At 39.1% G+C, this 16,299-nt stretch overlaps 1 protein-coding gene across 1 annotated transcript; it reads left to right on the top strand.

Annotated features, from left to right (window-relative positions):
• The first annotated feature begins 5,874 nt into the window (after positions 1-5,874).
• On the top strand, positions 5,875-12,113 carry LOC107665095 (eomesodermin-like). The gene is made up of 8 exons (XM_016455847.1): positions 5,875-6,297; positions 6,803-7,658; positions 7,908-8,062; positions 8,763-8,884; positions 9,382-9,507; positions 9,829-9,861; positions 9,949-10,010; positions 10,994-12,113. The coding sequence occupies exons 2-8, from the start codon at positions 6,931-6,933 to the stop codon at positions 11,769-11,771; spliced, it is 2,004 nt and encodes a 667-aa protein (XP_016311333.1). The 5' UTR covers positions 5,875-6,297; positions 6,803-6,930; the 3' UTR covers positions 11,772-12,113.
• The last annotated feature ends 4,186 nt before the right edge of the window (positions 12,114-16,299 follow it).

The following is a 16,299-nucleotide window of genomic DNA, read 5'->3' on the forward strand; positions in this document are numbered from 1 at the left end:
TATTAAAATAACCATTTTTCTACAACAGTAATCCAATAATCCAAAGAACCTTTTTTCCCACTATAAAGAACCTTTTGTCAAATGTAAATGTTAGAGGTTCTTCATGGAACTATTGATGCCAATAAAGAACCTTTATTTTCAAGAGTGTAGAAAAACCATTTATGCTTTTGGTTCCCCAAAGAACCTTTCACTAAACCGTTCTTTAAAGAACCATTTATTTTTTCTGAGTGTGAAGAACATTTTAATCATCTAAAGAACCTTTGGTGGAATGGAAAGGTTCTTCATGGAACCATATAGATTCCAATAAAGAACCTTTACTTTTAAGAGTGTCAGTCTAAAAAGAAAGCAGAATTCCGTATTCTGCACGGAGAAGTCGTTCTCGTCTCAATATTCCTCTTAGCTGGGAGCTAATCCTTGTGAATCTCACACCTTAAAAACTACAAGGCACTTGGGACCCAGGATCTGTCAGGTGAGAAAGCATAATCATTCCTGCGCGAGTGTGTGTGTGTGGATCGTCTTTACATCACACCTTATCAGTTGAGATGATTTCAGGATTTGATCTCATAATTTAGACACACCGACTGAGCTGAAACGACAAGTCCGAATCCAACTTTGGTTTTTCATTACATTGATAATGATTGAGTATTTACTTTAAAGATTCAAGTTGATTTAAAGAATACTGTGTGAGAGCAGCAGCACGTCAAATCATGTTATCACTCTGAAAGCAACTAGAAAGAGTTCAAATGGGCCACATAGAAATGTAATTTCAAGGTTAATGCATGATAGCTTATTAAATGTATAACAGACTCTCTTTCATTTGTCATCCGGGTGCCTGTCATCAAGGCATTTTAATTACAATGACGAGCTAAAGAGAGTCAGCGGATGGGTTTGTTGAGGACACCCGGTGGGGTTTTTCATTAAAGAGCTCTCGCGCTGAGCGGGTGACCCTTTCCGGGTAACCGACCATTATCTGTATATATTAATATATATTATTTATTTAATTTGCTATTTAATACACATACATATGCAAGCTTTTCACATTTTTTATCATCTACCAAGTAAAAATCATCATTCTAATCACTTAGAAAATGACTACTACACCTCTACTCAAAAAATAGGCATGTTACGAGGTATCATATATAGGCTATATATATACATATATATATAATATTTATCTTATTTTATTCATTACTTGGCACTTATTTTATTGTTATTGCTATACTGAATGCTTCTTTTTCTTGTCATTACTTGTTTTGTGTAATACTTTGGGAATATTGTATGTAAACACACATTATCATGCCAATAAACTACTTTACATTGAGTTTAAATTAAATAATCAATTATATGCTGTAAATGGCCTGTTTTTTGCAAGGGCATGCATTTTTAATTTTCAAAAAATAGGCATGTTATGAGGTTTCATTAAGGTTTGTAGCACAAACTGTGCAGTTTACTACGATGCTCACATGTATTTAAGAAAAAAAATGTGTTCATGCCACTAATAATAAGCTTGATCTATACAGCACCTATGAAAACAAGACACACATTTTTCATGTGCATTAATGACATCTGAGGGGCCTACTGTAGAAATATGCATTATAGTCATGAGTTTACATTTATCCGAGTGAAATCACTGTGGCTGACCCAGATCTTCAGTTCTATTAACCACAATGAAAATACTCAGTTTTGTGCTTAAATGAGTTAGGATCCCAACTCCACCGTCACCCCTCTCAAAGCCTCTGAGAGTTACAAAAGAACATTTAAGACTATTACCGTCCCTTATGTATCTGTCCCATTTAAAAGCCCAGTATTGATTTTGAGTGACCCTGATTCACCCGCAGCCTTTCGCCCGACTCTCCTGTGCGCTCAGGATGGAGAGAGCGAGAGAGAAACCGAGCGATGGAAATAAAGACTGGGTGGCATTTTGAGTCAATAATAAAATGAGAAATACGCTTTCAGAGGCAGAGGAGTGTTGAGGGGACGCCGCGGGGCCCTCGGGGGCCGTGGCAGACATCTTGCGCCCGGTCACCGAGGTCCCAGACCGGAGAGGACAGCAGATTCTTATTTCCTCCTCAGGCTGGCAGCCAATCAGTTTCCAGCTGAGTTGCAGCCCCCCTCTCTGTCTTTTCACAGATTTTTAGCCCCTTTTCCCCAAATTCTTCACACATCTCTAGATTGCACACATGCAAACACACATATATACACACATATTCCCTGCTCAGAACACACATCCGCACATGGATAATGTGCACACATATTTTTGGCCTAAATACACAAAGCAATAAGTAAGGCAACTCATGTACTTAAAAAAAATAAAGGATCCAAAAGGATGTTTTCAACAGAAGAACCTTTTTCTTAAAAGTTAAGGTTCTTTATTGGCTTCTATGGTCCATGAAGAACCTTAAACATCCATGGAACCTCCATGGAGGTTCTTTAGATTATTAAAATGTTCTTCACACTCAGAAAATAAAAAGGTTATTTTAAAAACTGTTCACTGAAAGCTTCCAAAAATGGAATCATTGCAAAAACTGCAGTTGGGAACCTTAATTTTTAATAGCATAGTGTGAACACGCTTACAAATAAAGGTCCGTTATTGGCATCTGTGGTTCCATGAAGAACCTTTAGCATCCATGATTTTTTTCCCATTCCAAAAAAGGTTTTGTAAAATGGAAAAATGTTCTTTACATTATTAAAATGTTTTTCACACCAAGTAAATAAATGATTCTTTTAAGAACTGTTCGCGGAAAGGTTCCAAAAATGACATCGCTGCGAAAAACCCCTTTTGGAACCTTTATATTTTAGAGTGAAGAACATTTTATAATCTAAAGAACCTTTTCCCACTCTAAAGAATCTTTTGTGGAATGGAAAGGGTTCCATGGATGTTAAAGATTCGTCATGGAACCATATAGACGGCAAAAAAGAATCTTTATTGTTGAAACTGTTCCAAAGCTTATTTTAACTCTTTATTTGATCTTTTTTAATTGCATGGCAGATACACTTTCAAAAATAAAGGTTCCAAATGGGGGGTTTCACAGCGATGCCATGGAAGATCCATTTTGGGTTCCTTAAAGCACCTTTCAGTGAACAGTTATTAAAATAACCATTTTTCTACAACAGTAATCCAATAATCCAAAGAACCTTTTTTCCCACTATAAAGAACCTTTTGTCAAATGTAAATGTTAGAGGTTCTTCATGGAACTATTGATGCCAATAAAGAACCTTTATTTTCAAGAGTGTAGAAAAACCATTTATGCTTTTGGTTCCCCAAAGAACCTTTCACTAAACCGTTCTTTAAAGAACCATTTATTTTTTCTGAGTGTGAAGAACATTTTAATCATCTAAAGAACCTTTGGTGGAATGGAAAGGTTCTTCATGGAACCATATAGATTCCAATAAAGAACCTTTACTTTTAAGAGTGTCAGTCTAAAAAGAAAGCAGAATTCCGTATTCTGCACGGAGAAGTCGTTCTCGTCTCAATATTCCTCTTAGCTGGGAGCTAATCCTTGTGAATCTCACACCTTAAAAACTACAAGGCACTTGGGACCCAGGATCTGTCAGGTGAGAAAGCATAATCATTCCTGCGCGAGTGTGTGTGTGTGGATCGTCTTTACATCACACCTTATCAGTTGAGATGATTTCAGGATTTGATCTCATAATTTAGACACACCGACTGAGCTGAAACGACAAGTCCGAATCCAACTTTGGTTTTTCATTACATTGATAATGATTGAGTATTTACTTTAAAGATTCAAGTTGATTTAAAGAATACTGTGTGAGAGCAGCAGCACGTCAAATCATGTTATCACTCTGAAAGCAACTAGAAAGAGTTCAAATGGGCCACATAGAAATGTAATTTCAAGGTTAATGCATGATAGCTTATTAAATGTATAACAGACTCTCTTTCATTTGTCATCCGGGTGCCTGTCATCAAGGCATTTTAATTACAATGACGAGCTAAAGAGAGTCAGCGGATGGGTTTGTTGAGGACACCCGGTGGGGTTTTTCATTAAAGAGCTCTCGCGCTGAGCGGGTGACCCTTTCCGGGTAACCGACCATTATCGCCACCCGGTCTGCGTGGTTCCGTATATCGCATCTCGCGAACTTCGAGGAGCGTTTTTGTGGTCTCTCTCTCTCTCTCTTTTATCAGTTTTGTTGTACAGAAGGGTTTTTAATAAGGCGGTGTCTATCCGCCCGGCTGTCTCTTCCTTCACTATCACCGGTTCCTTCACACGGAAAAATAATTGGCCGGTTTCCCTGAGCTTGGAAAGGGGTTGAGCCGGGTGGGATTTGCCCCCGCCCCTCTCTTTTTTATTACCACCGCCTGATGATAAAGACAATCAGATATTACCTTATGGTGAACTGGGGCTCAATTGTTTTTCCATCTGTTGACCTGGGTGTTTTTTTTTTTTTTTGAACTGAACTCATTTATCGATTAGGCCTAGACCTTGAGACTGTAAATGGCCTGTTCTGTTCGTCGGGTCTAACAAGGTGTTGACAGTCATTTGAGGGTAAATGTATTTCCAGTCTGACCTCAGTAACGGAGCCGCGGTATGATACACGCCTAGAACATTTAGCGTGCGCGGCGACGCCACCGCAAGGCACGCGCTGATATGCCGCTGTCACGTCAGGTCTGCATACAGCGGCGTGACATGAGAGGTCACAGGTCAAAGGGCGCGAACGCATGCATGGCGATTGTCACTCCTGCTGCCGGGGAGTGGACTGAAAACCGCATCACTTTAATAGCACATTTGATAATGATTGAGTATTTACTTTAAAGATTCAAGTTGATTTAAAGAATACTGTGTGAGAGCAGCAGCACGTCAAATCATGTTATCACTCTGAAAGCAACTAGAAAGAGTTCAAATGGGCCACATAGAAATGTAATTTCAAGGTTAATGCATGATAGCTTATTAAATGTATAACAGACTCTCTTTCATTTGTCATCCGGGTGCCTGTCATCAAGGCATTTTAATTACAATGACGAGCTAAAGAGAGTCAGCGGATGGGTTTGTTGAGGACACCCGGTGGGGTTTTTCATTAAAGAGCTCTCGCGCTGAGCGGGTGACCCTTTCCGGGTAACCGACCATTATCGCCACCCGGTCTGCGTGGTTCCGTATATCGCATCTCGCGAACTTCGAGGAGCGTTTTTGTGGTCTCTCTCTCTCTCTCTTTTATCAGTTTTGTTGTACAGAAGGGTTTTTAATAAGGCGGTGTCTATCCGCCCGGCTGTCTCTTCCTTCACTATCACCGGTTCCTTCACACGGAAAAATAATTGGCCGGTTTCCCTGAGCTTGGAAAGGGGTTGAGCCGGGTGGGATTTGCCCCCGCCCCTCTCTTTTTTATTACCACCGCCTGATGATAAAGACAATCAGATATTACCTTATGGTGAACTGGGGCTCAATTGTTTTTCCATCTGTTGACCTGGGTGTTTTTTTTTTTTTTCTTCCTCTCGTTTTGAAAATGTGTCCGGATATTGTTTGAATCGTCCAGACGTTTTGATAAATACAACCTGCTTATTTCGAGCATGCAGCAAATGTTTCGCTTTAAGCATATAATAGCCCAATGAATGCACGGTAGCCTATTTAATAAACAAACATGAGTATTCTAGAAATAAAGACTTTATTCAGTCTTAAGGCAGTCATTTTTTAGGAATTATGGACAAAAAGTTACGCCTATTTTCAATTAGCTAATATGTTGTTTATTCATTTTAATTCTAAAGAGAATAGCTACATACAAAATAAACATGAATGACTGTATTTTTGTTTGCTTTAACTAAAAACTATATATTTATTTTAAAAACCGGGGTATATTTTAAGCCTGTGTATATTATTATTATTAAAGGCGCAAGGTTTTTTTTTTTTTTTTAGAACCCCTCAGGTGACGCACGAGCGCGCCTCACGCCACACTCACCTCGTGCAAGCCGAAAACAATCTCCAGCAGTTCTTCGCCCGGATCGTGTAGACGCTGAAACAGAGTTCACAATAGAAATAAACATTAGAACACGTAGATTAGACACTTAAATATATAAATAAACAACACTTTTCTATAGGTGAAATGCATTGGGTAATTGCACGTTAAAATCTCACTAAATTTTCGAATGTTTACTTGTGCGTTTCGTTGTCAACAACAGAGAACTTACGCTGCTGGTCGAGTTTTTTGCGCCGAAAAGAAGAGAAAAGCGTCTGAGCACGTGCAGGTGCAGCTTGATTAACCCCAAACACACTGAGCCGGAGAGGGTTCAACTTTAACCCCTGCCACACGACGAACTCGAGACATGGCGGTCCTGCCTGACAGTCTGTGGTGAGTTTGGTTTCCCCGTTAATCGTTTGTTCATTATTTGGGTTGCCAAGTAAAACCGTTCTCGGGTCAGCCTGGAGGACTGTTAATTGTTTTGTTTTCGGTGCTTCTAAAATGGTGTCAAGTTCCTCTGTGGGTTCAATGTCAGTCTCAAATTAACACTCATTAATTGGCTGGAAACGAATTTTGAAATGTTCTGTTAGGAAAATTTTAGTCAAACTACAAATTGTAGACATTCCAATTAAATATAGCCTATATAAAAAAAAAATATATTGTTAATAACAGTAGGCCTACTTTTCTACCAAGGATACATTTTAAGTCAATAAAAATAGAAGCCCTGGCTCAAATTAAAAAAGAACAAAAATGCATGTGTTTTAAATAGTAGTAGAGTTAAAAACGAAGGCCCCCGAGCCAATGAGAAAACGTTCAGAACGCACGAATTGCCGAGGCCCCGCCCCCTCGAGTGGGATCATATATAAACACTCTCAAACAATTCTGTCACTCACAGATTACAGTTGAAAATCCGGAGGTGTCGCTTCAGAGGTCAAGCTGCGGGGCGCACGGATCCGCGTCCTGGTGTGATCTACTTATTGATCTCCACCTGCTTTTGATTGATCCTCATCAGTACATTGAAGAATGCAGTTAGAAAGCATCCTCCCTGGCGCATCTGTAAACTTACCCAAGACCTTCTATAACCTGTCGTCGTCCTCAGAGAGCACCAACAACAGCCCAGGGTCAACGCAGATAGACTTTCAGGACATGGACCGGACTGAAGTCGAGCAGAGCTCCGGGGCCAAGAAGTTTTTGAGCGGTGGGAGCGCGCTGATGGATGAGACTGACAGCGAGAGCTTCCCCGGGACAAAAGCAGCAGTAGCGGCGGCCGCTGCACCGGACGCGCGTAAAACCTCCCCAGTGATCGGTGGAGATGATGAGCTGTCCAGCGCCCGCCGCTACAACATCGACGAGCTGGGAACTGATCGCTATTTCATAACCTCGACCCAGCCGAGCTCCGACGTGACCAACCCGTGCTCTCTCTTCCCGTACGGAGGCCAGACCGGGTCGGTGTACAGCGGCGCAAACGGGTCCAGGTATTCGTCGTCTCTGCATTACGGCTCGGTTCTTCCGCCCGCCGGGTTCTCATCCGCCGTGTGCGCCAGTCGGAGTCAGTTTGGAAGCGGATATCAGTTCGGACAGGGTCCCGGGTGTCTGTACCCGTCCTATCCCGGACCGGGCTCCGGTTTGAGCTCGATGCCCATCCCGGGTTCGGGCTCCGCGACGAGGGCGCAGGTTTACCTGTGTAACAGACCGCTGTGGCTCAAATTTCATCGCCATCAGACTGAGATGATCATCACCAAACAGGGCAGGTAAGAATGAAAACATGCGCTGGAAAAAAATATTGTCTGGTCTGGTAGCCTAAAGTTTTGGTTAAAAAAAAAAAGAAGCAATTTAGAATATAAATGCATGGTTTAAAATAGTTTTTCAAACATATAATATGTTAATTACAATTTAATAAAATTATACGCCTGATTTGAATAACGAATTAATTTTCGCAGGATGATAAAACGAACCCGAATCCGTCCTAATTCGTGTTTTATTAACGATCATATTCGCAGGCGAATGTTCCCCTTTCTGAGTTTTAATATCACTGGACTGAACCTGACGGCGCATTATAACGTGTTTGTGGAGGTTATTCTGGCCGATCCGAACCACTGGAGATTTCAGGGCGGAAAATGGGTCACCTGCGGGAAAGCGGACAACAACATGCAAGGTGAGAAGAAAAAAAAACCCCGAGATGATATGAAAATAATTTGAGCATCATGACTACCGGTTATATCTTTATGTTTTTGTTCAATAAAATACTATATTATTATAAATGTAATTAAATTAATATGCACTTTATAATCAAATAAAACGAAAAGATTAAATAGATATTCGTTTTTGTTTTTCTTTTGAGTGGGATTTTAATTTTCTTTCGATGTTGTGTTGATAAACGAATTGGTTAAATATATAAAATCTTGCATGGTATAATATAATGGAAACGCGTGGAAATCAACGAGTTTCTTAAAATAATCTACCAGGCGTTTTAAAACTAAAATATGATGTTACGATTTCCAAAAATGTTTCTGAATGCGCGCGATTGTTTTATTTCAGCTTAATCATTTTTTCCACTGTTTAACTGTTTAAAAATGAGTGTATTTTGCAATGAAACAAGTTTCACATTTAACGTGTGCGATTTGCAGTGATGGCACTCGAGAACACGCGGGGGTGGACGTGTTGCTCTGCTATATGTATTATAATTATTCAAAACAAATCGCTCTTAGTCACGATACATCGGTTTTTCATAAAGGATATATATATATATTTTTTTTTAAGTTCACTGCTGCTTTTTTGGATGCTTTATCTGTCTGTTTAGACAAACTAATAATTTAATACCAAACAAAACATTAATATTCTTTGCTTTTCTGTAGGAAACAAGGTTTATGTTCACCCAGAATCACCAAACACTGGAGCACACTGGATGAGGCAAGAAATATCATTCGGAAAACTGAAGCTAACCAACAACAAGGGCGCAAATAACAACAATACTCAGGTAAACAAATACCATTAAAACTCTGCTCAACAAGTACAGCAGTATTCATTGTTTTAATGTACATGTTAGATTTAGGAATTGTGGATGAAAACTATTGTAAAGACACATGTATTTTATTTAGGCCTATTAGACTTTAAAAAAGAAGAAAAAAATGCTGATATGTTATTATTGGGAAGTGATGTTTTTAAACTAAGGCATTAAGTATACTGTCTTTAACACCAAATATGAATGAAAAAGCAGAACCTTCGAATCTTAATCATTTACTGATGTTTTAGTACAAGTTGCAAAGAACTGATGCATCTGGTGCATTTAAAAATAAAGATAAAGATGAGTCTGCGTGCGTGTAGAAACTTCCAGTCATCTCAGAGGTCTTCAGTGTGGCTTTGACACCTCTGTATGTCTAACTGCAAGCACTGGCCATGAACTCTGCGCAAACACTGATGCCGTCTGTTTGTGTGTGTGTGTGTGTGTGTGTGTGTGTGTGTGTGTTCAAATAGATGATCGTCTTGCAGTCCCTGCATAAATACCAGCCTCGGCTGCACATTGTGGAGGTGTCGGAGGATGGTGTGGAGGACATGAGCAACGAAGCTAAAACACAGACCTTCACTTTCCCTGAAAACCAGTTCATCGCTGTAACGCTTGTAAAAAATATTTTCCCATAATTTTTAATATATTTTAAATTTTCCTTCTGTTTGGCGAAGATCTTTAGCTACACTTGTAAAAAATATTTTTCCATAATTTTTAATATATTTTTAATTTTCCTTCTGTTTAGTGAAGATCTGTAGCTACACTTGTAAAAATATTTAATCATAATTTTTGTCAATAAAACAGATTATTGCAGTACATTTTCACAAAATAAAAATACTATTTCTTTCTATTTCAAAATTTCTCATTTAATGAGCAACGAAGCTAAAACACAGCCCTTCACTTTCCCTGAAAACCAGTTCATCGCTGTAACGGCTTACCAGAACACAGACGTAAGCAGAAACCCAGCCGCAGCTCCCTGCAGCCACTTCTGCATTTTGCTCTGCTTCTGAACTCCTGGTGTTTGTGTTTAATTGCAGATCACACAGCTCAAGATCGATCACAACCCCTTCGCAAAAGGCTTCAGAGACAATTATGATTCGTAAGTGCATTTCATACTACAGAAAGTGACAAAGAGCACATTACGAAACCCCTCCAAAATATACGGCCCTTCGTTTTGTAAGTCCCTTTATTTTAACAAGTTATAAGCAAACTCTCAAGCTGCAGATTTTACATTTAGAGTCTGAAAATCTTTCTTCTGAATAATACAAAATTGAAAATTTTTGTATTATTTAAAAGAAAGGTTTTCAAACTCTGAGTCCATTTTCATTTTCTATGCATTTATGCTACAGTGCAATGTTTATAAAATTCTGTAGTATGAAGGGTGAACACGGGTAAATTGGGACTGTATTTACAATATTTATATGGTATCACTTTACAATAAGGTCCCATTAGTTAACATAGTTAATGCATTAACTAAAAATGTGCATGAATAAAAATACAACTGATCATTGTTAGTTCATGTTAGCTTTAGGTTCGTTAAATAATATTAACGGATTCGACTTTTAATTTCAGTTATTTATTACTAAATATTTAATTATTAAAAAATAAATGCTTTAAGTATTTTTCATTGTTAGTTTGTGTTAACTAATGTAGTTAACTAATGTTATATATATATATATATATATATATGTTTATATATTTTTCCATAATTTTTAATATATTTTTAATTTTCCTTCTGTTTAGTGAAGATCTGTAGCTACACTTGTAAAAATATTTAATCATAATTTTTGTCAATAAAACAGATTATTGCAGTACATTTTCACAAAATAAAAATACTATTTCTTTCTATTTCAAAATTTCTCATTTAATTCAGTGTGTTACTTGCTGTTTCTTTGTAATTAATTGTGAAATGTACTAGCAATCTCACAGTGAAAATTGTTTCTGCACCATTTTTTTCCCACTATGCATCGATTGATATTGCACAAGGCATCATATTTTAGGCAACTGCTCAGAAAGTGTTACTTTAGAGCAATAAGACAAACTGCTAACAGCCTCTGTCTTTCTCTGCCGCTTCTCTCTCAGGATGTACACGGCTGTAGAGAGCGACAGACTGACGCCCTCTCCTACTGATTCTCCGCGGTCGCACCAGATTGTCCCCGGCGCCCGCTATGCAATGCAGCCCTTCTTCCAAGACCAGTTTGTAAACAACCTGCCGCAAAACCACCGCTTCTACGGCAGCGAGCGCGCCGTGCCACAGACTAACGGCCTGCTTTCTCCTCAGAGCGAAGACTCTGCTGCAGGCTCGGCTTCGGCTCAGCGCTGGTTCGTGGGGCCCGTTCAGCAAAGCGGGGTGTCTGGTAAACTGGACCTGTCCTATGACAGCGAGTACTCGGCCTCCAGCCTCCTGCCGTATGGCATCAAGCCGCTTCCGCTGCAGAGTCCACATGCACTCAGCTATTACCCCGACTCGGCCTTCGCTTCCATGGCAGCCGGCTGGAGCAGCAGAAGTTCGTATCCGAGGAAGATGACCACCGGCCTGCCTTGGTCGCCCCGGCCGAGCCCTCCGGCGTACACCGACGACCTGCTGTCCTCTAAAGACAAGCTGCAGGACGAGAGCTCCACGGCGGCCCCCACGACTGGCAGCACCGGCCCCTGGATGGAGGCCCCGCCGGTGCTGAAGGCCATAGACTCAGGGGACACCAGCGGATACTCGATGGTGTGTAAGAGGCGGCGCATTTCGCCCGGAGGCTCCAGTACAGATGCTTCACCCACTATAAAGTGTGAGGACTTGAGCACTGAGGAATACAACAAAGAGAGCCATAAAGCCATGGGTTATTACGCCTTCTACACGAGCCCTTAAGAACTGCTTATTCGGGTTGATTCTCTCTCTTTCTCTCTCTTTATTTTGTTTGAAGTGATCTGCCCATGTTGTGTTTTTAATCTGCAAGTGCCAAAGCTTTCGTGCTCCCGGTTGTGCTTGTTCATTTTTTTGCTCATTTGTGAAACACGCTTCATTTTAATGAGGTTTTTACTTTTGATTCTTTTTATAGCATGCCCTTAATTCTTTTTAATCATATTTTTCTATGAAGCCCGATGTGATTTTCCTTTTATTTAAGATCCCTCTGTTGTACAGTATTTGTGCACTTTAGATTGTGATGTATCTTGTACAAATGTTCTCATGGCACTGTTATGAAAGGTGAAATAAAATGTGCTTTTCATACTTTCTTTGTCTTTATTTGCACTGTAATATTAACACTTCTATCTTCATTTTTAAATATATGTAGTTTGTATTTCCTGTGTGATTAGAAAATCTAATTTGAAATTAGACTTATTCATGAGCCTGTTCATTAGAAAAACTATTACAATGAAATTCGTTAATTTATTTAATATTGTACTCCACGTCGTGTTTTAAACTTTCAGTTTACAACATGAACGCGTAATATTTTAATAAACCAACAGATGTTTCGCGGGGCAACGAAAATTATTCCTGTGGCCCAGTGGTAGAGCATTGCGTTGGCAGCGCAAAAGGTCGTGGGTTTGATTCCCAGGGAACACACATACTGGTAAAAAAATGTACAGCTTGAATGCACTGTAAATCGCTTTGGATAAAAGCGTCTGCTGAATGCATAAATTATTATTAATTATTAAATTAGAAAAAAAAATGCGTTTTGGGTTGATTTTGAAATATAACTAATATTTGCCATTTAAGAATTATCCAAAATGTCTGCAATAAACCAAATATCAGTTTTGTTTTTAGAATGTTTTTATTTTTGATGAATAATATTCTAAATCTTAAATGTCAACAGAATCATTCTTTTTAAATGTTGCATTGCACAACAGCGTAGTCTAATTATTCTTAGAGATTCTATTCGTTTTCTCCAGAAACATCATGATGGATCTCGATCTCCAGATCAACCACAAACGCGCCGTTATGCCTTTACTTGAACGCCTGCGTGTCGCATTTCTTTATTTTGAACGCGTTCTGGTGAGCAGGAGTTTGTCGCCTGTATATTCAGCAGCTTTTCCCGGAGTTATTTCGGATCACACGAAACGCACTTCTGAGTGAACGTGACAGAGGAAGTCACTGCAGTTCCTCATTTGCTCTCTTCGTCTTTTATGCCACTATTTTCTGCGCTTTAGATGAAAGAGACAAATACATTTTCCTTTTTAACCCCTGCTGAACACATTTAGAGCTGCTTCTGTACGGTGACCGCACGATTGTACTTCCAATGCATTCAACACTTTGTCCGAGAAGTATAACGCATTTATCTTGTTCAAAATATTCAAATGTATTTGTATAGCGCTTTTCACAATACACATCGTTTCAAAGCATGCAGCTTTACAGAAAATGCATGTTCAAAATAGCATTCTTTTTTTTTTACAGCATTTATGTGCTTTTCAAGAACCCATACACCTAAAGAACTTATAATTAAACATCAACAGCTTATTAAGATGTGTGCTTTATGTATGACTTTATTTTTTAAAAGCGCGGGTGATCGAAAGGCTGAGCTATCTTTAAAAGACCTTTCCTAAATTTCTGACACATTACATTTTATTAATTGAGGAGGCAATTGATTTCCTTCCTGCTGTATTTTTCGCAAGAAGCTCAATGAAAGTGTGAATGTTACGCATCAAATATGAGATGCTGGTCGTGCTGATAAACTTTCTAAGGAAGATGCACGAGGTTGGGCCCTTATTTGGCATGCATGTTTAATGAGAATTGGACCCTCTCGGAGCTCTGCTCCGTCTGTCAGCTCACAATCCTTCCTCATCAGCGAATCCCTCTTGAATTAATTTCAATGCCCCGGCATTTTTAAGTCTAATGAATTCTGTTGTCAGACTTCTTGACAGAAAGCGAAGACTCCGACTAACTCCAATTAACACCTTCTAATGATGCTGAGCTCCTGATGGCGCTGAGATCATCTGCCCCGGGCGGGGTACTGATGGGGGTAGCGGGGCTAAAAATGTTCTGTGCTCCTTCATCACTAGTGTCAGCGAATCCCAGACCGGATCACCGCGATCCGCTTCGCGCAGCGTGCACCAACTCCTGCCTCGCTGCTGCTGCTGTGCTGACTCGCGTTACGCGGTTTACTTTGAGTTTGTGAGTCTTACAAGACAAAAGTGTGGCACTTAATTTGAAAACAGTCTTTTCTTAAAGATATGTTCTTAATTTAGTGTCTTTCAGTCCATGCCTGTTAGCTTTCAAGTCACCTTATTTTTTTACGTAATAACGTAAATTACGTAATTTTGTGCGCCATTTGTAACATGAATGTGCGAGACTTCTGGTGTCATTCGCTTATTTTATCGGTCTAAAACAGTCCGTTATGCTGCTTGATATTGCAAACTGGTATTTGCTATCATATTATTTTAATGTATTATCATAATCATAAACGCACTGGTTTGTAGCGCAAACAATTTTAATGTTTACCGCACTTTGTTATTCTACTATAGCAGCTAATAAACCGGAAGTCTCGCACATTCACGTAAATATTATGCAAAATAAAGTGGGCATGCTGTCTACAATGTCTGTGTGCTCCTGGAAGATGACAAAAACAACTTTAGTGCTGCACATTTAAAATTTACAGTTTGTTTGGAAAACAGACCAAAAATATTGATAATAATCAATAATCTAGATTAAGAATGTACCTCCCAAACATTACAAATACCACCTTCTGTAACTAACTGAAGCAAATAGCAAATCATGACTCATGACACATAAACTAAGCTTATAGGCCTTGAGCTCTTGATTATCTTGATTTCTTGCTCCAATAGGAAACATGTAGGCTAATCAAACATGAAACTATGCTTGTCTGCAAACAAATTGTGACTAAAATTGACTCAAGGGCTATGTGGAGATTATGTCAGTGATACACAGCACACATGCTAACATTTAGATTATATGCCACACTTCTAAGTAGTTCATGGTTTTGCAGTGACTCGTCTCAGTAGAGATCTGGTGGCTGATAAAATGTAGATATGAAATTATGTTGTAGTGGCATGCTTTTTTTGTATTATTTCCCCACCTCTAAAGGAAAGTTTTCTCCTTGTGTCGTCGTGGCGCTTTGAGATTGAACTGGAGGATGTCTTGATCTTGTCTTGTTCGTTTAGCTAATGGATCACATGCACACATGACCCTGAGCTTTGGGAGGACAGGAACTGTACTCTTACAACGAGTCAATCGACTGCGACACTAACACGCATTAATGCAGGAACTCCACTAATCAATAGACACTTCACCTGCGCTCTGCATGTCGAGAGTCACAGCATGTAAACGAGGAGAGAAAAACACGACCCGTCTAATCCCGGGCCATCAGACACCTGAAGGGATTTCCAAAAGAGGAAGTGATCCGGATTCACTCCAAATCGCTTTTATACTACAAAGGCTTTATGTTTGAACCAGTTTGGCACATGCCAACGTCATGAAAACAGCAGGACCTCTGAGAAACACTGCATCGTTGGCCTAAAGCATGAACAATAAGAGCAGCAGCAGCATGTGAAAGTTGAGATTAAGACACAAAACAGTCCATTTGTATTGTTCATTTAAGTAATTTCTTGTTTATGGCTGATATGACACTGATTTTGGAATTTATACTGGACTACTATCTGTCAGCTTTGCCTCATGCAAAAGCAAACACTTTTAGTTACAAAGGCAATTTGTCACCCATGATTCATTTATTCTATTTATATATTCTATTCAATAAGAATTTAAGTTTTAGGTAAACATGTCTTTGGAAAACATGAAGTTAGTACAAGCATTAAATAGAAAGCTAAAAATGGGGAAAAGCTAATTGCCCCATGTGACTTTTCATGATGCAAAAAATATGCATATGCATATATATATATAGAAAAAATAGAAAGCTAGTGTTTGTTTTGTTTTTTTTGTTGTTTTTTTGTTTTTAAATAAAAATAAATAAATAAATAAAAAAGATAAATATAGATAAAGTAGAATTAAAATAGAATAGAAAGTGTTAGAGTTAGAGGGTCAAATAAAGGTGGAACAGATGTGTTTTTAGTCGTTTCTTGAAGATGGTTAAGGACTCAGCTGCTCGGATTGAGTTGGGCAGGTCATTCCACCAGGAGGGAACAGTTAATGAAAAAGTCTGTGAAAGTGATTTTGTGCCTCTTTGAGATGGCACAATAATACGCCGTTCATTTGCAGAACGCAAGGTTCTAGAGGGCACATTGATGAACAGAGGTGTGACATGCGTTCTTTTCGGCTCATTAAAGATTAATCTTGCAGCGGCATTTTGGATTAATTGTAGAGGTTTGATAGAAGTGGCTGGAAGACCTGCCAAGAGAGCATTGCAATAGTACCCGATTCCACGTTTTATTTCCAGTATAACAAATGCAACGTAAGTGATTCTGTTAAAAAAAAATTTATTATTTAT

This window comes from Sinocyclocheilus anshuiensis, unplaced genomic scaffold (assembly GCF_001515605.1).
Source record: "Sinocyclocheilus anshuiensis isolate Anshui unplaced genomic scaffold, SAMN03320099.WGS_v1.1 scaffold439, whole genome shotgun sequence".
Lineage (NCBI taxonomy): Eukaryota > Metazoa > Chordata > Actinopteri > Cypriniformes > Cyprinidae > Sinocyclocheilus > Sinocyclocheilus anshuiensis.